This window comes from Suncus etruscus, chromosome 16 (assembly GCF_024139225.1).
Source record: "Suncus etruscus isolate mSunEtr1 chromosome 16, mSunEtr1.pri.cur, whole genome shotgun sequence".
Taxonomy (NCBI): Eukaryota; Metazoa; Chordata; class Mammalia; order Eulipotyphla; family Soricidae; genus Suncus; species Suncus etruscus.
This window is the reverse complement of record NC_064863.1, coordinates 72,242,250-72,266,024: the sequence shown is the minus strand read 5'-3', so window position 1 is coordinate 72,266,024 and position 23,775 is coordinate 72,242,250. Positions and strand designations below refer to the sequence as shown.

At 47.5% G+C, this 23,775-nt stretch overlaps 1 protein-coding gene across 2 annotated transcripts in view; it reads right to left on the bottom strand.

Annotated features, from left to right (window-relative positions):
* Positions 1-18,464, bottom strand: part of COPS4 (COP9 signalosome subunit 4) — a 47,302-nt gene extending 28,838 nt beyond the window's left edge. For both annotated transcript variants that reach the window (XM_049790274.1, XM_049790275.1), the window contains exons 1-2: positions 18,354-18,464; positions 5,509-5,588 (exon numbers count right to left, since the gene is read on the bottom strand). In XM_049790274.1, coding sequence (XP_049646231.1) covers positions 5,509-5,588; positions 18,354-18,427 — 154 coding nt within the window. In that variant the 5' untranslated portion in view covers positions 18,428-18,464. The remainder of the gene's footprint in view (positions 1-5,508; positions 5,589-18,353) is intronic.
* Positions 18,465-23,775: the final 5,311 nt, after the last annotated feature.

Here is a 23,775-nt window from a genome sequence, read left to right as displayed (position 1 = left end):
TGGGTCAGCTGAGTGCAAGGCAAGTGCCTTACTCACTGTACTATGATTTTGGCCCAGTGACAGATAAGATGAAAGCTCCAGAACCATCTGTTAGCACCATCTGTTATGTGTTCCCAAATAACAAAGTTAATTTCTCTGCGACTTTGCTCCTGAGCTGTGGGTAAGGTATTTTGAAAATTAAATATGATATACATAAAGCAAGTTAAACCCAGGTTGCTTTCTTCGGGCTGTAGAGAGTATCGGAGGTAAGGCACTTGTGCTTTGTACTCTGTGCCAAACAACACCACATGTAATTCTAAAGACCATCAGGGGTCATTACTGAGTATACAGCCAGAAATAGTTCCAAAGCACCCAGGTGTGGTCCCAAAACAAAAAGCTCAGAGCTTTTAAAACTTCATTTGTAAGCCCTTTTTATTCCAGAAATTTTTACTCAACACCAAATATAAAGGTACTATATAAAACAGGTATGCAAAGCAACCATTTACTCAAAGTAAAACATAAAGAAATGGGGCCGGGAAGGTGGCGCTAGAGGTAAGGTGTCTGCCTTGCAAGCGCTAGCGTAGGACGGACCACGGTTCGATCCCCCGGCGTCCCATATGGTCCCCCCAAGCCAGGGGTGATTTCTGAGCGCATAGCCAGGAGTAACCCCTGAGCATCAAACGGGTGTGGCCAAAAAAAAAAACATAAAGAAATTTATTTCAAAAACTGTTTTGGGGCCAGAGCGATAGCACAGCAGTAGAGCGTTTGCCTTGCACGTGGCAGACCCAGGATGGAGCCAGGTTCAATCTCAAGCATCCCAAAGGGTCCCCCGAGCCTGCCAGGAGCAATTTCTGAGCACAGAGCCAGGATGAAACCCTGAGCGCTGCTGGGTGTGGCCTAAAAACAAAAATATTTTAAGGCTTTTTTTTTTTTTGTAACTCCCACATTCAGTTACACAACCCACAGGGGACCAGAATACACAGTTTAAGATAACAAATAAAAGTTTTAAACAATATCTGGCACACAACACTCAATACAATATTATATTTTACAACTGGAGTAATAGGAGTTTCACTACATCAGGTGAACAAGTGGCACTGGGGGATTGAAACAGGGTCTGACCGACTAGAGAGATAGTACAGTGTGTAGGAGGCTTGCCTTACATGTTGCCAACTGGGTTCAATCCCCAGCACTCAATATGGTTCCCCAACCCTGCCAGTAGTGATCTCTGAGAGCAGGTCCGGGATTAAGCCTTTAGCACCAAAGGGTGTAGCTCCCTTCAAAAGAAGATAAAAGACATAGGGTCCATCTCATGCAAGACAAGTACCTTAACCCCTGTACTATCTCTCCAGCCCCTATGCAACAACTTCTAAACATTGCCTAGATAAATTAAGCCAACCCAGCAATTACTGAGAATATAAAAGATGGTTTTAAAACTTACTTCACATACATGATTTTAATAGTAAATGGCTTTCTATGAGTTTGCTGGATTCAAAGTTATAGTTCAATGTTCTTTTTATTTATTTATTTATTTTTTGTTTTGGTTTTTGGGTCACATCTGGCAGCACTCAGGGATTACTCCTGGCAGGCTCGTGGGACTATATGGGATGCCGGAATTCGAACCACCGTCCTTCTGCATGCAAGGCAAACACCTCACTTCCATGCTATCTCTCCGGCCTTACAATGTTCTTAATAAAGCCATTACTAACAGTTTTTCTAACCCCCTGCCAGTTCATTTCACAAACAAAGCTCAATTTTTGAGAAAATAACTTAAGCCGTATCATTCCTTTATAAAGATATTACAGAATTCATTAGTGGTTAGTACTAGATATAACTGAAGAAAGGGTCTTATTAGAGGTGCCTATCAGATTTATTATATTAGAGATTATTACACAAATACTTCCAGGGGAAATTTAAGTAAATAAAGGTTAGAAATCAGAAAACTTACTTTCTGATTTGTGCTCCTCTCCTAATTGATGATCAGTTTTTTTTAACTTAATCCTACTACTCATTTTACAGTTTAAAAATTAATTGCTACAGGCCGAAGCAATAGCTCAGCAGTAGGGCGTTTGCCTTGCATGTGGTCAAGCCAGGATGAGCCCGGGTTCGATTCCCAGCATCCCAAATGGTCAACCGAGCCTGCCAGGAGGGATTTCTGAGCACAGAGTCAGGAGTAACCCCTAAGCTCCGCCGAGTGTGGCCAAAATTAATAAAAAATAATTGTTTAAACATAACACTCACTTTACAATATATCTTAAGTGTTACCAACATCAACATATTCATGAGCATATTAAAAGCAAAATCAGGGGCCGGAGAGATAGCATGGAGGTAAGGCGTTTGCCTTTCATGCAGGAGGTCATCGGTTCGAATCCCGGCGTCCCATATGCTCTCCCGTGCCTGCCAGGAGCAATTTCTGAGCCTGTAGCCAGGAATAACTCCTGAGCACTGCTGGATGTGACCCAAAAACCACACACACAAAAACATAAAAAAATAAAAGCAAAATCAAGTGTTACTAATATTGTAATTCAATAATTCAGCTTACACTCCAGCCTGCAATTTTTGGGTCACACCCAGCAGCACTCAGGGGTTGCTCCTGGCTCTGAGCTCAGAAATTGCTCCTGGCCGGGGCAGGAGTGATGGCAAAGCTATAGGGCGTTTGCCTTGTACAGGCCAACCTAGGACAGACCACGGTTGGATCCCTCGGCATCCCATATGGTCCCCCAAGCCAGGAGCAATTTCTGAGCGCATAGCTAGGAGTAATCCCTGAGCGTCACCAGGTGTGAGCCAAAAACAAAACAAAACAAAACAAAACAAACAAAAAAAAATCGCTCCTGGCAGGCTCGGGGGACCATTTGGGATGCCAGGATTCGAACAACTGTCTGTCCTGAGTAGGCTTCGTGTAAGGCAAAAGCCCTACCGCCGTGATATCTCTCTGGCCTCTCTAGCCTGCATTTTTTTGGGGGGTCACACCCGGCAATGCTCAGGGGTTACTCCTGGCTCTATGCTCAGAAATCGCTCCTGGCAGGCTCGGGGGACCATATGGGATGCCGGGATTCGAACCACCAACCTTCTGCGTGCAAGACAAATGTGTTACCTCCATGCTATCTCTCTGGCCCCATAGCCTGTATTTTTAATAAGTTTCAAGATCACACACTTGAAGTGAGGGAGTTGGGGGGAAATGCCATGAACAAAGGTATTTCTAGGTTCCACTGAAAAGAAACGTCCTTAGAGGGGCCAGCGCGGTGGCACAAGGGGTAAGACATCTGCCTTGCCTGAGCTAGGGTGGACCACGGTCCAATCCTCCGGAGTCCCAAATGGTCCCCCAAGCCAGGAGCGATTTCTGAGCGCAGAGCCAGGAGTAACCCCTGAGCGTCACTGGGTGTGGCCAAAAAAACAAAACCAGAACCAAAACAAAAAACAAAAAAAGTTCTTAGAAACTGAAAAGGAAGGACCGGAGTGATAGCACAGCAGTAGGACATTGGCCTTGCACACAGCCGACCTGGGAGGAACCTGAGTTCCATCCCTAAGTTCCCAGAGCCTGCCAGGAACGATTTCTGAGTGCAGAGGCAAAAGTAAACCTTTAGCACCGGCTGGTGTGACCCAAAAACAAAAATAGAAAGAAACTGACATAGGAGGAGGGATGAGACCATGAGACCAGGACCCATCTTATTTATCTTATCTTTTCCAGCATCACAATAAGTTATATAAAAACCAACCTAAAATCCTAACAAAATTTTGACAAAAGGCAAGCAAAGAGTGTGGATCCAGGACAGAGAGTGGTTCGAATCCCAGCATCCCATATGATCCCCTGAGCCTGCCAGGAGCAATTTCTGAGCACAGAGCCAGGAGTAACCCGAGCACCATCAGGTGTGACCCAAAAACCAAAAAATAAATAAATAAAAAGGTTTGGGTGTAGGGTTATTTTGGTTTGTTTTGGTTTTTGGTTTTTGTTTTGGTTTAGATTGGTTTGGGGGGCATCCAGTGATACTCAGGGAGTTATTCCTGGCTCTGAACTCAGTAATTACTCCTAGCAGTGCTCAGGGATACCGGGGATCAAATTCAGGTCAGTCATATTCAAGACAAATGCCCTATGCAATAGTGCTATCACTCTGGCAGATCATTTTTCAAAATATTTTTTTTCCGGCCTCTTCCCTCCCACCTCCCTGCCTGCCTCCCTCTTCCCATTTTTCAAAATATTTTAATACTAATAACCACTACTCATAAGACATTAATATGCTAGGAGCTATTTTAACCACTTTTAATATCTGTATTAGCCCATTTAGCCCTCCAATAATTCTAGAGTATATAATGTCCCCATTTTACAAATAAAGACAAGAAGGAACTGGAAAGATAGTATAGGAGATAGGGGACTTGCCTTGCATGTAGCCAACACAATTTTGATCTCTGTCACCCCCATATAGGTCCCTGACCATGCCAGGAGTGCCCCTGAGCCTTTGCAGAGCCAGGGAAAAGAAGAAAAAAATGAGAAGAGGGGGAAGGCAGTAAAAGGGAAGAAGAAAGGAAGAGAAAGGGAAGAAGAAGCAATGACTAAGGAAAGGGAAGGGGAAACAAAAAAAAAAAAAAAAGGGCCCGGAGAGATAGCACAGCGGCGTTTGCCTTGCAAGCAGCCGATCCAAGACCAAAGGTGGTTGGTTCGAATCCCGGTGTCCCATATGGTCCCCCATGCCTGCCAGGAGCTATTTCTGAGCAGACAGCCAGGAGTAACCCCGAGCACCGCCGGGTGTGGCCCAAAAACCAAAAAAAAAGGAAAAGAAAAGAAATAGCAATGTGCTTAACAGCTCACCCAAATTAACAGAGCTAACAAAACAGACTGAATTTAAATCCTGATTTTACAATATTGTCTTAGTTTATGTACTGATAGCTATACAAAATTATAACTAACAGTAATCAAGTTATAAAAGATTACATTCTAAAGCCAGTAGTATGGGCAGGAGAGATAGCATGGAGGTAGGGTGTTTGCCTTGCATACAGAAGGACAGAGGTTGAAATCCCGGCATCCCATATGGTCCCCCGAGCCTGCCAGGACCGATTTCTGAGCCAGGAGTAACCCCTGAGCACTACCAGGTGTGATCCAAAAAAACCAAAACAAACAAACAAAAAAACTAAAGCCTGTAGTGTGACTCAGTGGTGAAAGCACACCTCACAGGCATAAAACCCTGGATTTAATTCTCAGCACAGCATACAGCTTAAATGCTGGGGGAAAAAAAAGTCTATCTCAATGGATATTTCATTTCGTTTCAACGCAAATAGTGCTAATTTGACATAAAACAATGCTTGGGCAAACCTTAAAGTGCTAACTTTTAATAACAGGCAAACATTGAATTTTTTTTTTGTTTTGTTTTTGTTTTTGTTTTGGGGCCACAACCTGCGGTGCTCAGGGGTTACTCCTGGCTGTCTGCTCAGAAATAGCTTCTGGCACCACCTTAGGTCCTGGATCAGCTGCTTGCAAGGCAAACACCGCTGTGCTATCTCTCCGGGCCTCAAACATTGAATTTTTATTCCACTTACTTGCTTCCACAAAAGCTTTCAAAGCTTCTAGTTGTTCTGCCCCAGATAACTGAATGGCTTTTTCCAAGATCTGACGATACCTAAAACAATAACAAATAATAAATGTTCAGAAGGCACTACACATTCTAATGCTACCTCTGATGTTGATTCATTTCTATTTACCCTGGTTTGTTTCATGGAACTCAAATGTAGGACTCTCTTTATAGAAAAATCACAGAACATTTTTATGTTTCCAGTTAATCAAAGAAAGATTTATAATCTTGGGCCTGGGACATGGCTCAAAGGGCCACAGCATGTGCTTTGTAGGAACCACAAAGTTCAATCTCTTGCTCGGCACAATTCCCCCAGCACCAAGTCAGCAAAAGCAGGGTATCTGTCTCTATCTTTTTCTCTCTTCCCTCTCTCTTCTCCTTCCTTCTCTCTCTCCTCCTTTCTTCTCTCTTTCCACATACACACATACTCACACAATCTATATTTGTAAAATACCATTTCTTTTTAGTTTACCAACTTGCAAAAAATGTTCAGAAGAATAAATCTCTAAGTTACTGGGTCTACCATCTCTTTCTTAAAAGTTTTTTTCCGGGGCCGGGCGGTGGCGCTGGAGGTAAGGTGCCTGCCTTACCTGCGCTAGCCTAGGAGACGGACCGCGGTTCGATCCCCCGGCGTCCCATATGGTCCCCCAAGCCAGGAGCGACTTCTGAGCGCATAGCCAGGAGTAACCCCTGAGCGTTACCGGGTGTGGCCCAAAATCCAAAAAAAAAAAAAAAAAAGTTTTTTTCCCCCTTTGGTTTTTGGGTCACACCCAGCAGCACACACTCAGAGGTTAGCCCTGGCTCTATGCTTAGAAATGCTCCTGGAAGGCTTGGGGGACCATATGGGATGCCAGGATTTGAACCAACAACAGTCCTGGGTCGGCTGCTTGCAAGGCAAACATCTTACCGCTGTGCTATCTCTCCAGCCCCTTTCTTGAAACTTTTATGATTTACCTTTTTTTATTTTTGGGGAGGATGTATGATGGAAGCCTCTAAGTTTTTGGCATACAATGTCCAGCAACACACATACCATCAAGTTACAAAGAAGTACATTATAAATTAAATGTAGTTTAAAATTTTTTGCAAAACTTTTGTGAGTTATTTTCAAATTATATAAATATAAAATGTATATAAATCCTTTTTTTTGTTTGTTTGTTTTTTGTTTTTGGGCCACACCCGAAATGGCTCCTGGCTTGGGGGACCATATGGATGCCAGGGGATCAAACCACGGTCTGTCCTAGGTTAGCGTGTGCAATACAAAAGCCCTACCACTTGCACCACCACTCCAGCCCCATAAATCCTATTTAATGAGTATTCAAGTGGATTTTAGTAGATTTATTATGTATGTGACTACAATAAATTAGACATCTGTGAAATAACTAAAAAAAAAAAAAATCTCAGCGTTTCAAAGCTAATACTAGGTGGCTTTCAAGTTAGGTAACCCTGGGCCCAGAGAGATAGCACAGCGGCGTTTGCCTTGCAAGCAGCCAATCCAGGACCAAAGGTGGTTGGTTCGAATCCCGGTGTCCCATATGGTCCCCCGTGCCTGCCAGGAGCTATTTCTGAGCAGACAGCCAGGAGTAACCCCTGAGCACCGCCGAGTGTGGCCCAAAAACAAAAAAACAAAACAAAACAAAGCAAAAAAGTTAGGTAACCCTGCTGAACCCAGCTCACCAGGACCCAAGCAACACTGCATCACCAAACTACAATTCAGCACTTAACCATCAGGTTGGGAGGCAGACCCAGTACTGCCAGGTGGTACTCCCAGGAATACTGGGACCCCAGCACTGCTCAGAAGGCTCCATTCTTTGCACCTCCAAAATATTAATGACATAAGATACTAAAAGAGAGCAGGAGAGTACCAAAAACTATCAGTATACCAAGAGTTTGTGTGTGAAATCATTTGCTGACTAGAAAAATGCAGCAGAAGAGAGGCATTTTGTGGGGGTCTAGTTTTAAGGAATGCAGTCAATCTGCTGGAAATTTTGAGAGTTAAATTGTCACTTCTGGAGGAAGTGCTAGAAGAACTAAAAGAGCTAGAAGAACATGAAGACATGAGAGCCTCACCTATCCAAAGAAGAAACACGAGGGCTCTGAAAATAAAGTTATAAATTCTACTCCAAGAGTCACTTCAGTAAACGAACAAAAAAAAAATTCCATTGCCAAGGACCAGAGACACAGTATAGCAGGAAGGGTATTTGCCCTGCACACAGCCAACCCAGGTTTAATCTCTGGTGCCCCATATGGTTTCCTAAACCTGCCAGGAATGATCCCTTCAGTACAGAGACAGGAATAAGCCCTGAGCACCACCAGGTGACTCCAAAACAAAACAATACGAAAACATTTTTTAAGTCCACAATGTTTCACTCTAAGTTCCTCTTTGATAAAAGAGGAATTCAAATTAAAAGACAGAATTTTGTTGTTGTTGCTGTTATTGTTGTTTTTGGGTCACACCCAGAAGAGCTCAGGGGTTACTCCTGGCTCTATGCTCAGAAGTCGCTCCTGGCAGGTTGGGGGACCAGATGGGATGCAGAAATTTGAACTGGGTTCCATCCTGTGTTGGCCCAGTACAAAAAAATAGCTGTGCTATCGCTCTGGTTCCAGAATTTTCCTTATATTTTGGTTTGGATTAGTCCCCTCCCAAACAGTGCTCAGAAGCTCCAGAGACTACTATTTAGCCCACAGCTAAAGCAAATCCACCTAGATTATGTCGATGAAGTTGCAAAACATAAAGAACCTTATAAAACAAATACTAATAAAATTTCTAGAGAAGTAATTTTCTTTTTTTTTGTTTTTTGTTTGTTTGTTTGTTTGTTTTGGGTCACACCCAGCAGTGCTCAGGAGTTACTCCTGGCTCTATGCTCAAATATCGCCCCTAGCAGGCACGGGGGACCATGTGGGATGCCGGGATTCAAATCACCATCCTTCTGCATGAAAGGCAAATGCCTTACCTCCATGCTATCTCTCAGGTCCCAAGAAATAATTTTCTAATGGATTGATCTTTAAGTTTTCTAAATATCTCAATTTAGGGGGAAGATCTTTGGGCAAAAAAAAAAAAAAACAATCACTATCTGGAATACTGTACAATAAAAATTCTAAGTCCAAAAGGTAGATATTGTAGCTGTATTTAAAATTAAGGGCTAGAAGTCAGGCACACAAGTTTTCTCCCTTGGCCATGAATTATAAGACCTACCGGGGCCGGGCGGTGGCGCTAAAGGTAAGGTGCGCCTGCCTTGCCTGTGCTAGCCTTGGACGGACCTCGGTTCGATCCCCCGGTGTCCCATATGGTCCCCCAAGCCAGGAGCAACTTCTGAGCACATAGCCAGGAGTAACCCCTGAGCGTTACTGGGTGTGGCCCAAAAACCAAAAAAAAAAAAAAAAAAAAAAAAGACCTACCGAGAAGTTATCTCTATACTTGTTTTTTCATTCATAATATAAATATTACTTAAGAAGTTACAACTGGGGGAGTCTAGCAGGAGTAGGCTTGGCAGGCCCACGCCATGCCGGAGGCCTGCTTGGCCAGGCCAAGGGGGGGGTGCGGGATTTGGGTAACCCCAGCACCCCTCTGCCGCCTTGCTCCAGATCTCCAGGGCTTCCCCGGGCCACACCCCTGGGCAAGCCAGTGAGTTGGGTCCCTTGGTGGAGTTTGAAGGTACCCTAGGCCTTCCCCCACTATCCATGCGGCTCCTTAGGGAGGGTCTGGGTGGGGCTCTGAACTTCTATTCTCCCAGCTTCTTGAAGGATCTCTCCTTCCTGGGAGCCGGGAGTCTAGCAGGAGGAGGCTTGGCAGGCCCACGCCATGCCGGAGGCCTGCTTGGCCAGGCCTAGGGGGTGGGGGTGCGGGATTTGGGTAACCCCAGCACCCCTCTGCCGCCTTGCTCCAGATCTCCAGGGCTTCCCCGGGCCACACCCCTGGGCAAGCCGGTGAGTTGGGTCCCTTGGTGGAGTTTGAAGGTACCCTAGGCCTTCCCCCACTATCCATGCGGCTCCTTAGGGAGGGTCTGGGTGGGGCTCTGAACTTCTGTTCTCCCAGCTTCTTGAAGGATCTCTCCTTCCTGGGAGCCGGGAGTCTAGCAGGAGGAGGCTTGGCAGGCCCACGCCATGCCGGAGGCCTGCTTGGCCAGGCCTAGGGGGGGGTGCGAGATTTGGGTAACCCAGCACCCCTCTGCCGCCTTGCTCCAGATCTCCAGGGCTTCCCCGGGCCACACCCCTGGGCAAGCCGGTGAGTTGGGTCCCTTGGTGGAGTTTGAAGGTACCCTAGGCCTTCCCCCACTATCCATGCGGCTCCTTAGGGAGGGTCTGGGTGGGGCTCTGAACTTCTGTTCTCCCAGCTTCTTGAAGGATCTCTCCTTCCTGGGAGCCGGGAGTCTAGCAGGAGGAGGCTTGGCAGGCCCACGCCATGCCGGAGGCCTTCTTGGCCAGGCCTAGGGGGGGGTGCGGGATTTGGGTAACCCCAGCACCCCTCTGCCGCCTTGCTCCAGATCTCCACGGCTTCCCCGGGCCACACCCCTGGGCAAGCCGGTGAGTTGGGTCCCTTGGTGGAGTTTGAAGGTACCCTAGGCCTTCCCCCACTATCCATGCGGCTCCTTAGGGAGGGTCTGGGTGGGGCTCTGAACTTCTGTTCTCCCAGCTTCTTGAAGGATCTCTCCTTCCTGGGAGCCGGGAGTCTAGCAGGAGGAGGCTTGGCAGGCCCACGCCATGCCGGAGGCCTGCTTGGCCAGGCCTAGGGGGGGGTGCGAGATTTGGGTAACCCCAGCACCCCTCTGCCGCCTTGCTCCAGATCTCCAGGGCTTCCCCGGGCCACACCCCTGGGCAAGCCGGTGAGTTGGGTCCCTTGGTGGAGTTTGAAGGTACCCTAGGCCTTCCCCCACTATCCATGCGGCTCCTTAGGGAGGGTCTGGGTGGGGCTCTGAACTTCTATTCTCCCAGCTTCTTGAAGGATCTCTCCTTCCTGGGAGCCGGGAGTCTAGCAGGAGGAGGCTTGGCAGGCCCACGCCATGCCGGAGGCCTGCTTGGCCAGGCCTAGGGGGGGGGGGTGCGGGATTTGGGTAACCCCAGCACCCCTCTGCCGCCTTGCTCCAGATCTCCAGGGCTTCCCCGGGCCACACCCCTGGGCAAGCCGGTGAGTTGGGTCCCTTGGTGGAGTTTGAAGGTACCCTAGGCCTTCCCCCACTATCCATGCGGCTCCTTAGGGAGGGTCTGGGTGGGGCTCTGAACTTCTGTTCTCCCAGCTTCTTGAAGGATCTCTCCTTCCTGGGAGCCGGGAGTCTAGCAGGAGGAGGCTTGGCAGGCCCACGCCATGCCGGAGGCCTGCTTGGCCAGGCCTAGGGGGGGGTGCGAGATTTGGGTAACCCCAGCACCCCTCTGCCGCCTTGCTCCAGATCTCCAGGGCTTCCCCGGGCCACACCCCTGGGCAAGCCGGTGAGTTGGGTCCCTTGGTGGAGTTTGAAGGTACCCTAGGCCTTCCCCCACTATCCATGCGGCTCCTTAGGGAGGGTCTGGGTGGGGCTCTGAACTTCTGTTCTCCCAGCTTCTTGAAGGATCTCTCCTTCCTGGGAGCCGGGAGTCTAGCAGGAGGAGGCTTGGCAGGCCCACGCCATGCCGGAGGCCTGCTTGGCCAGGCCTAGGGGGGGGTGCGGGATTTGGGTAACCCCAGCACCCCTCTGCCGCCTTGCTCCAGATCTCCAGGGCTTCCCCGGGCCACACCCCTGGGCAAGCCGGTGAGTTGGGTCCCTTGGTGGAGTTTGAAGGTACCCTAGGCCTTCCCCCACTATCCATGCGGCTCCTTAGGGAGGGTCTGGGGTGGGGCTCTGAACTTCTGTTCTCCCAGCTTCTTGAAGGATCTCTCCTTCCTGGGAGCCGGGAGTCTAGCAGGAGGAGGCTTGGCAGGCCCACGCCATGCCGGAGGCCTGCTTGGCCAGGTCTAGGGGGGGGTGCGAGATTTGGGTAACCCCAGCACCCCTCTGCCGCCTTGCTCCAGATCTCCAGGGCTTCCCCGGGCCACACCCCTGGGCAAGCCGGTGAGTTGGGTCCCTTGGTGGAGTTTGAAGGTACCCTAGGCCTTCCCCCACTATCCATGCGGCTCCTTAGGGAGGGTCTGGGTGGGGCTCTGAACTTCTATTCTCCCAGCTTCTTGAAGGATCTCTCCTTCCTGGGAGCCGGGAGTCTAGCAGGAGGAGGCTTGGCAGGCCCACGCCATGCTGGAGGCCTGCTTGGCCAGGCCAAGGGGGGGGTGCGGGATTTGGGTAACCCCAGCACCCCTCTGCCGCCTTGCTCCAGATCTCCAGGGCTTCCCCGGGCCACACCCCTGGGCAAGCCAGTGAGTTGGGTCCCTTGGTGGAGTTTGAAGGTACCCTAGGCCTTCCCCCACTATCCATGCGGCTCCTTAGGGAGGGTCTGGGTGGGGCTCTGAACTTCTATTCTCCCAGCTTCTTGAAGGATCTCTCCTTCCTGGGAGCCGGGAGTCTAGCAGGAGGAGGCTTGGCAGGCCCACGCCATGCCGGAGGCCTGCTTGGCCAGGCCTAGGGGGGGGGGGGTGCGGGATTTGGGTAACCCCAGCACCCCTCTGCCGCCTTGCTCCAGATCTCCAGGGCTTCCCCGGGCCACACCCCTGGGCAAGCCGGTGAGTTGGGTCCCTTGGTGGAGTTTGAAGGTACCCTAGGCCTTCCCCCACTATCCATGCGGCTCCTTAGGGAGGGTCTGGGTGGGGCTCTGAACTTCTGTTCTCCCAGCTTCTTGAAGGATCTCTCCTTCCTGGGAGCCGGGAGTCTAGCAGGAGGAGGCTTGGCAGGCCCACGCCATGCCGGAGGCCTGCTTGGCCAGGCCTAGGGGGGGGGTGCGAGATTTGGGTAACCCCAGCACCCCTCTGCCGCCTTGCTCCAGATCTCCAGGGCTTCCCCGGGCCACACCCCTGGGCAAGCCGGTGAGTTGGGTCCCTTGGTGGAGTTTGAAGGTACCCTAGGCCTTCCCCCACTATCCATGCGGCTCCTTAGGGAGGGTCTGGGTGGGGCTCTGAACTTCTGTTCTCCCAGCTTCTTGAAGGATCTCTCCTTCCTGGGAGCCGGGAGTCTAGCAGGAGGAGGCTTGGCAGGCCCACGCCATGCCGGAGGCCTGCTTGGCCAGGCCTAGGGGGGGGTGCGGGATTTGGGTAACCCCAGCACCCCTCTGCCGCCTTGCTCCAGATCTCCAGGGCTTCCCCGGGCCACACCCCTGGGCAAGCCGGTGAGTTGGGTCCCTTGGTGGAGTTTGAAGGTACCCTAGGCCTTCCCCCACTATCCATGCGGCTCCTTAGGGAGGGTCTGGGTGGGGCTCTGAACTTCTGTTCTCCCAGCTTCTTGAAGGATCTCTCCTTCCTGGGAGCCGGGAGTCTAGCAGGAGGAGGCTTGGCTGGCACTGGTAATCTCTGTCCAGTCTACATTTTCAAAATCGCGCGGGGGCTATCGCCCCCGCGCGCACAAGAAACATTAATAGTACTCTCACAAGAAACATTAATAGTACTCACTATCATTGAATTATGTTTTTATGTATGCAGAATGTCCATTTTGTACTCTGCCCTTTTGCATACCCCTTCATAAGTTCATATTTCTCTTTAACTTCTTTAACTCCTATCATCATTACTCCTTTTTTACCCTTTCTAACTTAAGTACTGTTGAGTCCTAATTCACAGACCAAAGTGGTGCCCTAGAGTTATCACCCACCCAATTATTTTAAAAGGCATAAAAAAGGACACATATCTTTTCAACATTTTATGGGTGTTTTCTTTGACGGCTATAACTTTTGCTAAATACTTTCTTATTACAGTGATGATCCCTCCCCCCATGTTTTTATCTTCTCTTTATGAACTGCTCAATATGGAATTTGGTGTGAAAGAATCCCTCAGTTTAATACTTATGTTTGAACCAAGTCATGGGTCTTGTTGGAAATGTTCTTATGCCCCCATATATCTGATAGCACCACGTGGCTTTATATCTTGTTTGCGTAGGCACACTAACATAGGAAAATACTATACATACCAATAAGTTCTTATCTAATAGAAATGGGAACTCACAAATCTTGTAGTGCAATGAGACCTTACACCCTGAACATTGACATAAAGACCTGGCACAGGCCTCAGAAGAATGGGCATTCTCCATTTACCCCTTGATCTACAGAAGACATTTACAAAAACATCCAAGGTTGTATATAACATCACCTGGAGGCATTCCTGTACCAGGGACGACCCTACAGCTGCTCTGACATCGATCTACTCAAAAGAGACATCCCTTAACACTGAGAAGACAACAAGAACAATGACCTGTTTACTGGACAGGGCTTGCTCTATTGCCCCTTTATGGTGAGGTTTGTCTATAACATCACCTGGAAGCAATCCTCTACCACGGAAGACCCTACCACTGCTCAGACATCGTCCTGCTCAAAAGAGACTTCCCTTAACACTGAGAAGACTTAACAACAACAACCTGCTTACAGGACAGGGCTTCCTGCATTCCCCTTTCATGGTGAGGTGAAACGAAAAGGCACTCCACATCATGACTTCAATGTAGGACATGCAGATTCCAGAATCTTTAATACAGAAACATGAGACCAACAACAGAGACTGTGTGATAAGTGTGTTGGCGCTACGGACAATGTCTTGGAGTGAACGATAACTTTCCTGAGGCCTAGAGCTGGTCTTATGCCAGGAAACTTCAGGGGTAGGATCTCTTTGTATTTAGGCCAAGGCTATTCCTTTCCATGCCTCTCATATTTTGGTGGGCCTATGCAAACAACAATTGCCACTCTAACACCGTTTTTACTGTGCTCCTTTGACTCTAATCCTTAAAACACACCCACTTAAAATTTGAGGTTAACTTAAGCTAATATGCATGTACATGGAAATGTAAAAATACTATGCCTCTAATGTTTAAGGAGTTACGTAAGTTTGATGGCTTTAGATTGCCTTGTGTGCTGTTAAGAAATATTATAATGTGCTACAATCTGGGGACTTGAGGAAAAAGTAATTGCACATGGATTCTGTTTTATTTATCTTAACTTTCTTGGTGAAAATTCAAAGTTAAGATATCAGCAAGGGGACTTCTTCTGATATTATGTTATGGGTGATTGTCCTTCCACTGTAACTTTACCTTATCCTCTTTCTTTGCATCTTTTGTTCTCATAATTCATAATAAAAAATTATAAAAAAAAAAAAAAAAAAAAGAAGTTACAACTGGGGCCGGGCGGTGGCGCTAAAGGTAAGATGCCTGCCTTGCCTGCGCTAGCCTCGGACGGACCGCGCTTCGATCCCCCGGCGTCCCATATGGTCCCCCAAGCCAGGAGCGACTTCTGAGCGCATAGCCAGGAGTAACCCCTGAGCGTTACCGGGTGTGGCCCAAAAACCAAAAACCAAAAAAAAAAAAAAAAAAAAAGAAGTTACAACTAAGAGTTACATGGGACCAGAGAGAAGGCACTGCCGTGCATGAGGCACACCCAGGTCCAATCTCTGGTTCTTCATATGGTCCCCAAGCATGCTAGGAGTTGATTCCTGAGTGTAGAGCCAGGAGTACAGGAGTAAGCCCTGAGCATCCCCAAAGGAGGGAGGGACAAATTAAATTAAACTACATTTATGGCCGGGCGGTGGCGCTAGAGGTAAGGTGCCTGCCTTGCCTGCGCTAGCCTTGGATGGACCGCGGTTCGATCCCCTGGTGTCCCATATGGTCCCCCAAGCCAGGAGCGACTTCTGAGTGCATAGCCAGGAGTAACCCCTGAGCATCACCGGGTGTGGCCCAAAAACCTAAACTACATTTATGGTAGGCCTAGTACATGGCAAACACTATATTGGGGAACTTTACTCTTGAAATTCACTAAACAAGCTGCTGTGCCTAGAACAGAGAACCAGAGAATTAGATTTAGAAAAGGCTTTTGAAGTAATTCAATCTATCCATGTTGGGTTTGAGTGGGGAATATGGATGGGGCGGGGGTGGCATGTCCATCCTTAAATAGTTCTAGCCTACTCTATTATTAGGAAATTCTAAACCAAAATTCACCTCTGTAAAGCAATCTTCTTTACTAAGCAACTTCTAAATTGTCAGAATACGGGACTGGAGAGATAGCATGGAGGTAAGGCATTTGCCTTTCATGCAGAGAAGGTCATCGGTTCGAATTCCGGCGTCCCATATGGTCCCCCGTGCCTGCCAGGAGCAATTTCGAGTATGGAGCCAGGAATAACCCCTGAGCACTGCCGGGTGTGACCCAAAAACCACACACACAAAAAAAATTAAATTGTCAGAATAGCTGAAATGTCTCCCATTACTCTCCTTTATGCACACTAACTTTTTGAAAACCACACCTTTAGGGCCATAGCAATAGTACAGCAAGTAGGGTGAGTGCCTAACACACACGGTAGTCTGAGGTTTGATCCCACAGTACCCTGAGCTCCATCAGGAACCCTGAGCACAGAGCCAAGTGTAGCCCAAAAGTGAAACAAGAAAAAAAAAAAGTTATAATGGCTTCCTATTATTTTAGGCACCATTCATGCCACTGAACATAGAAGGAAAGAGAAGCCCTATTTCTATAAATGTAACTCAACAAAGACCTAGCATCCATGCTCCCATCCCTGTCATCAAGGAGACTGCTTTTAAGTTGGAGAGAAGTAAACAAATACCTGCTTGAGCCAAATATTAAATGCCGCCAGCGAAGAATAACTAGGAAGGTGTTATGCGTGGACGGGTATGCATGTCTACTGTCAGGATTTTTGGAAGAAATCACACCTGAACTGGGTTTCGAAGAACAGAGTAGGTTTTGACCAAGTGAAGCAGAAAAGCTACCACAGGACTTCAGAGACAGTACAGTGGACAGGACGCTTGCCTGGCCGGCAGCTGACAAGAGTTCAATCCTTAACACACAAATACAACCCCGATAGTGATTCCTAAGTGCAGGGCCGGGAGTTAAGTCCCAAGCACGGCCAGGTGTGTCCCCAAAACGGGCGGGGGAAAAAAAGAAGTCCTATCCTGATCCTTATTGTCTTTGGGGGTTCACTGCAAGTCAGCAAAACCCTCTGTAACAGCCCCGCAGATATTCGGGCTCCCAAGGTCCTGCCCCTCCGGGCCAAAGCGAGCGTGCCTCTGAGCTCGTATTACAGGTTCCAAGGAGCCGCTTCAGAGGCCAGAGCGATAGCAGAGCGGTCAGCGTTTGCTTTGCACGCGGCCAAGAAAGGACAGACCCCGGTTCAAATCCCAGCATCCCTTATAAGTCCCCTGCCTGGAGTGACTTCTGAGTGCAGAGCCAGAGTAAAACCCCTGAACGCCACCGGGTTTGACCCATAAACAAAGAACCACAAATGGTTTACTATCTATAGTAAATCCTCAAACAGTTACAGAATAGGTAAGGTGCTCATCTTGTACCTTGCCAAATGGGTTTTCATTCCCAGCGTCCTCCATATAGTCCCCCTGAATCTGCCAGGTCTAATCCCCAGGTGAAGAACTAGGAGTAAGTAACCTCTGAGCATTGCCAGTGGGGCCGCTCAAAAAAGTTTAAAACACAACAACAAGAAAACCCAACAGTTTGAAAAGGTACAGGAGGGGCCAGAGAGAGAGAGAGAGCATGGAGGTAGGGTGTCTGTCTTGCATGCAGAATTGCCAGTGGGGCCCCTCAAAAAAGTTTGAAACACAACAAGAAAATCCAACAGTTAAAAAAGGTACAGGAGGGGCCAGAGAGAGAGAGAGAGCATGGAGGTAGGGTGTCTGTCTTGATGCAGAATTGCCAGTGGGGCTCCTCAAAAAAGTTTAAAACACACAACAACAACAAGAAAACCCAACAGTTTAAAAAGGTACAGGAGGGGCCAGAGAGAGAGAGAAAGCATGGAGGTAGGGTGTCTGTCTTGCATGCAGAATTGCCAGTGGGGCCCCTCATAAAAGTTTAAAACACAACAACAAGAAAACCCAACAGTTTAAAAAGGTCCAGGAGGGGCCAGAGAGAGAGAGCATGGAGGTAAGGTGTCTGTCTTGCATGCAACAACAACAAGAAAACCCAACAGTCTAAAAAGGTACAGGAGGGGCGAGAGAGAGAGAGAGAGAGAGAGAGAGAGAGAGAGAGAGAGAGAGAGAGAGAGAGAGAGAGAGAGAGAGAGAGAGAGAGCGAGCATGGAGGTAGGGTGTCTGTCTTGCATGTAGAATTGCCAGTGGGGCTCCTCAAAAAAGTTTAAAACACAACAACAAGAAAACCCAACCGTTTAAAAAGGTACAGGAGGGGCCAGAGAGAGAGAGCATGGAGGTAGGGTGTCTGTCTTGCATGCAGAATTGCCAGTGGGGCCCCTCAAAAAAGTTTGAAACACAACAACAACAACAAGAAAACCCAACAGTCTAAAAAGGTACAGGAGGGGCCAGAGAGAGCAAGAGAGCATAGAGGTAGGGTGGTGTCTGTCTTGCATGCAGAAGGTCTGTGGTTCGATTCCCAGCATCCCATATGGTGCCCAGTGCCTGCCAGGAGCGATGTCTGAGGGCAGAGCCAGGAGGAACCCCTGAGCATCGCCTGTCATGACTCCAAAACCCAAAAAAAACCCAGGATACACTTGATTCGGGGATGGCCACATCTGGATCTTTCCCATGCATGGGCCTCCAGCAGCCAGCTAGCTCCCTGCCAAGCCTTGCCTCTGGGTGCCAGCAAGGGGACCCGAGAGAAAAGGGGGGCAGAGGGAAAGCAGCCCCAACTGCACAGGAGCCTCGAGTCTAGGCCAAGGGCAGAAGCATCAGGGGAGGCGGGGAGGCCTGGGGAGCAGCCCCCTGCACCCCGAAAGCCCCCCGACCACCTTCCTCCCAAGGCCCCCAGGAATGCATGACTCACTTGCCCGCCAGGTCTTTATGAGAGCCGCTCGAATTCATAAGCTGAGCCAAATCCTGTCTCACGGCCGCCGCCATCTTCCTTGCAGCTCCGACCGTCCGGCGGGAGGCCCGGGCCTCGAAGACATAGAGTGCAGTCCTCCAAGTGGCGGCTAGAGGGGACTCCTGCACGCCACCGAGTGGCGCCTCCGTTGGAGCAGAGTGTCCAAAGGAAGCGGCGCACACTTACGCCCGCCTCCGGAGATGATTGACGCGAAGCCCTGGACCCGCCCATTTCTTGCCTTCCGGGGTCAGGCTCGTTCGCGCCGACTTCGGATTGGACAGGGAAGAACCGGTGCAACTCGAGTTAAGGGCCGCCGACTGGAAAGTACTGTATGCGCTTTAAGTTCCGCTCCAGGGGCCGGAGAGACAGAGAGCACAGCGGGGGAGGGCTTGCCTTGCACGCAGCTGATCCAGGACAGGCGATAGTTCGAATACCTGCTTCCCAGATGGTCTCCCAGGAGCGATTTCTGAGCACAGAGCCAGGAGTAACCCATGAGCACGCTCTACTCTCTCTCCAGTCCCAACAAGTTCTATTTCTACCTCAAAATTATCAGAGGTCTGTCCTTTGCAAAATATAATTAAATGTGTAGAATGTGATACATCACCACGTGTCCAGTACCCTACTGTTTTCCTTCTGCTTCTGGAGTAATAAAAAACTTTATTATGAAATATTTATTATGAAAATCCTTACACTTGAATACCAAATTATATTGGCACACTACTTCTATATATAATGTGTTCATACTCTGGAAAATCCAACATTTTCTCAGGCAAATGTATCTTGGTAAAGATTTAGGATTTGGGGGCCTTGAAGGATAAAACAGCAGCAGGTAGGGCACTTGCCTTGCACACAGATGACCCAAATTTGATCGCTAGGACCCTTTATGGTTCCCGATCATCACCAGGAGTGATCACTGAGCACAGAGCCAGGAGTAAGCCCTAAGCAATACCAGGCGTGGCCAAAAAACTAAATGAATGAAATATTTAGGACTTTTCTGCAAAGAGCAATTATTTGATCCCAAGAAATCAGGTGACAGGAACCATTGCCAGAATGTGGAGGGTCCAGAGAAGACACTTGCGTTGTAAAACACATACGATGCCAGGGATGGAAATCAAACCCAGCACATTGCTTAAATAAGGCATATGGTATAAGTACCGCATCTTCTTCACCCAATCAGTTGTCAAAGTCCTAAATCTTAATATAGTCTTTCTGACACTTTCCATCACAGAAATAATTTCAGGAAATGAGAAATAGTGAAGAAAGACTTATTTGAGAAAGAAACAGAAGGAAGGAGAGATATAGTGAAAAATATTATTTACCAAGAGATATTTGCTTGAGAAAATACAAGCTTTTCTAGAGCAGGGATATTACCTCACAACAGAAAGACTGGAATACATCAAAAGAACAAAAACAATCAGTATAGGCATGGATGAGAGAGGAAAGTGAACCTCACTCACTACTGAAGGAAATGTTGATTGCCCAAACCTTTTTTTAATATAATTTATTTAAAGAAAATCATTACATAATGGACACAACTGATCATAATACATTTGTTTTAGGAAAACCAAAAGCAACGTGATTTAAAAAAAATAGAAAATTGGGGCCGGAGAGATAGCATGGAGGTAAGGCGTTTGCCTTTCATGCAGGAGGTCATCGGTTCGAATCCCGGCGCCCCATATGGTCCCCTGTGCCTGCCAGGAGCAATTTCTGAGCCTGGAGCCAGAAATAACCCCTGAGCACTGCCGAGTGTGACCCAAAAACCACAAAAAAAAAAAAAATAGAAAATTGAAAGAAAAACTAAAGAGATGGAAGAGAAAGGAAAGAAGAAAAGTTCAATAGCAAGTATATTTTTGAAAATGATTGAATCACAATGAATTCATTAAAGCATCAGCAAAAAGTTTAGTAAGCTCTCTCTTTTTTTTTTTTTTGTTTGTTTTGTTTTTTGGGCCACAACCATTTGATGCTCAGGGGTTACTCCTGGCTAAGCACTCAGAAATTGCCCCTGGCTTGGGGGGACCATATGGGACACCCGGGGAAACTGTGGTCCTTCCTTGGCTAGCGCTTGCAAGGGAGACACCTTACCTCTAGCATCACCTCCCCGGCCCCAGTAAGCTCTCTTTAAAAAAAAAAAAAAAAAAAAAAAAGGAAAGGAAAAAAAGGATAAGAGTTTAAAAAAATACAGTAATAACGGTGTGAGAGTGGCAATTGTTGTTGCTTGCATAGGCCCCGCAAAATATGGGGAAAATGGAAAAAAAAAAAAAAAGCCTTGGCCTAAGTACAAGAAGACTTATACTCCTGAAGTGTTCTGGCATAAGACTGACTGGGTTCCAGGCATAATAGGTTGTCCAACCCCTGAGTGGTCTGTGGTCCCAGTGAAATTTTTTCACACATTAGCTGTTGTTGGTGTCAGGTTTCTGTAGTTAAAGATTCTTGTTTCTGGGCCCGGAGAGATAGCACAGCGGTGTTTGCCTTGCAAGCAGCCGATCCAGGACCAAAGGTGGTTGGTTCGAATCCCGGTGTCCCATATGGTCCCCCGTGCCTGTTGCCAGGAGCTATTTCTGAGCAAACAGCCAGGAGTAACCGCTGAGCAACACCGGGTGTGGCCCAAAAACAAAAAAAAACAAAACAAAACAAAACAAAAAAAAAGATTCTTGTTTCTGTGCATTTCCTTCATCAAAGTCAGGATGATGTGGAGCATCCTCTAGTTTCACCTCACCATTAGATGTGGAGCATCCTGCCCTGCAAGCAGGTTGTTGCTGTTGCTGAGTCATATGGATGTTAAGAGAACACTTTGGAGTAAGTCAATACCAGGGTAGAGGTAGGGTTTTCCCTAGTAGAGATTTTATTCTTGGTGGTGTTATAGACAATTGTGGTTGTTTCCATAGATGGTCAATGGTTCAGGAGTGTATGGTCAATGCCTATTCATCTGAAGTCTGAGCCGAGTCATTATGCCAGTGTTCAGGGTATAAGGCCAAGCTGCATTACAAAATATGTGTTCTATCTCTATTAGATAAGAACTTGTTTGCATTTGTAATATTTTCCCATTTTAATTGCCTATGCAAAAGAGGAACAATGGCACAAGGTGCCATTATTGGTGCTCTGGGGGGCCGAGGAAACAAGTCCAACAATCCCCTTAACTTGGTTCTAACATGAATTCTAAAGAGAAAGACTCTTCTACCAGAATTCCTTATTGAACAGATCACATAGAAAAAAATTGTCACTGTATAAGAGTTACAGCAGTTAAGGGAATATATCTAAGATATTCAAAGGAGATATACATGTTCTTTTATGTCATTAGAAATAGTCGGGGAAGGATGTTGAATTCAGGACACCACTTTGGTCTGTAATTTGGCCTTCTTGAGTCTGCAAAATGGCTCCCAGCAGTCCCATATCAGGAAATGTCTTTGAGTGGGGACTTCTCATAAACCTAGTATGGTAGCAACCACTGTTACACAATGAAGGTAGTTGGAGGACAGGAGGCCACTGAGAGTAGATAAATAGGAACAGAGTTTTGGGCTTTTATCTCAGGCTAAGAGTCTATTCTTTCACTTTGGGAGCTGGTTGGCAGCTGGATTGAGTGGGGATAATGATGTGCTTCATGAGGAGCCAAGAACTGAGGGTAAAAAATGGTTAAATGTGGGATAATAGGTGGTGAGGGTGAGGAAGTAAGGACTAAAAATAAGCTTCTGGGTGGTGAGCCAAGAGTATAAGGAGAGTCTACAGCATAGACATTCTGTTTATGACAAACAGATTAAACCCAATGATATCCTAATTATCTATACTTCATGCACAGGAACATGCGTCCCCTTTAAACTCTTCCCCGCAAGCCTTTTGGGGGGGGGCAGCAATATGAACATTCCTCAAGGGGCCGGGAAGGTGGCACTAGAGGTAAGGTGTCTGCCTTGCAAGCGCTAGCGTAGGACAAACCACGGTTCGATCCCCCAGCGTCCCATATGGTCCCCCCCAAGCCAGGGGTGATTTCTGAGCGCATAGACAGGAGTAACCCCTGAGCGTCAAATGGGTGTGGCCCAAAAACCAAAAAAAAATGTGATAGGACAAAAAAAATATAGGACAAATAAAATGAACAAAAAATGAACATTCCTCAAAAAATGTTAGGAATTGTGTGTGCTTCTATATGACCCAGCAATTCCACTCCTCAAAATATCCCCCAATTATTCAGAAACATAATCCAGAAAAGATATTTGCACTTCTGTGTTCATGTCAGCACTATTCACAGTAGCCAAAATATAGAAACAACCCAAGTGCTAAAGAACAGATGACTGGATAAAGTTATGATATATATATATATATACACAATGGAATACTACTAGGTCACAAGAAAAGATAAAATCAAGAAATGTGTTGCTACGTAGATGGTTGTAGATGCTGGTAAAGTAAGATCCCAAGACATAGAAGTCACGGGTGAGGTCAGATCCTGGGAGAGTAGAGTACTCACAAAGAAACATCCACCAGCCTCTTTGGGAGAGTAACACATTTTATTGTAGGTGGGAAATGGATAATTGCATTAGGGGAGAGTAAGGTTGGACACTGTGTCAGCCAATCAGTTAGGATGTGAGGGGGCATTAAAACAGGGTGTGTGGGGTTGATAGCACAGAGGGTAGGGCACTTGCTTTGCACACAGCTGACATTGAGTTTGATCGCTGACATCCCATATGCCTCCGCAAGCCTGTCAGAAGTAACCTCTGAAAAATGAAATAGGGGCCAGAGAGATAGCACAGCGGTGCACATAGCCGCTCCAAGACAAACAGGGGTTCGAATACCATATGGTCCCCCCGTGATGCCAGGAGCAATTTTCGAGTGCAGAGTCATGAGTAACCCCTGAGCACCACCAGGTGTGACAAAAAATAATAAAAAGAAAAAGAAAACAGGGTGTGTGTTTCTGTGTTTAGGTTGGACACTATAAGGAAATAAGGGAAAGAAGGGTGTGTGTGCTCTGGGTGATAAAACAACGGTGTGTGCTGGGTCTGGGAGATAGCACAACAGTAGGATGTTTGCCTTGCGCGCAGCCGATCCAGGATGGATGGTGGTTTGATTCCCAGCATCCCAATGGAACGATTTCTAAGTGCAGAGCCAGGAGTAACCCCAAAGTGCCACCAGGTGTGACCCAAAAACAAAAATCAAACAAACAAAACAAGGTTTGTGCTTAGGGTTACAGATGTACAGAGAATCATGCTGAGTGAAGTTAGTCAGAGGAACAGTGACATATTCAGAATGATCTCTCATGTGTGGGATATAAAGAAACATAATAGGGGCTGGAGAGATAGCATGGAGGTAAGACATTTGCCTTGCATACAGAAGGTCGGTGGTTCGAATCCCGGCATCCCATATGGTCCCCCAAGCCTGCCAGGAGCGATTTCTGAGC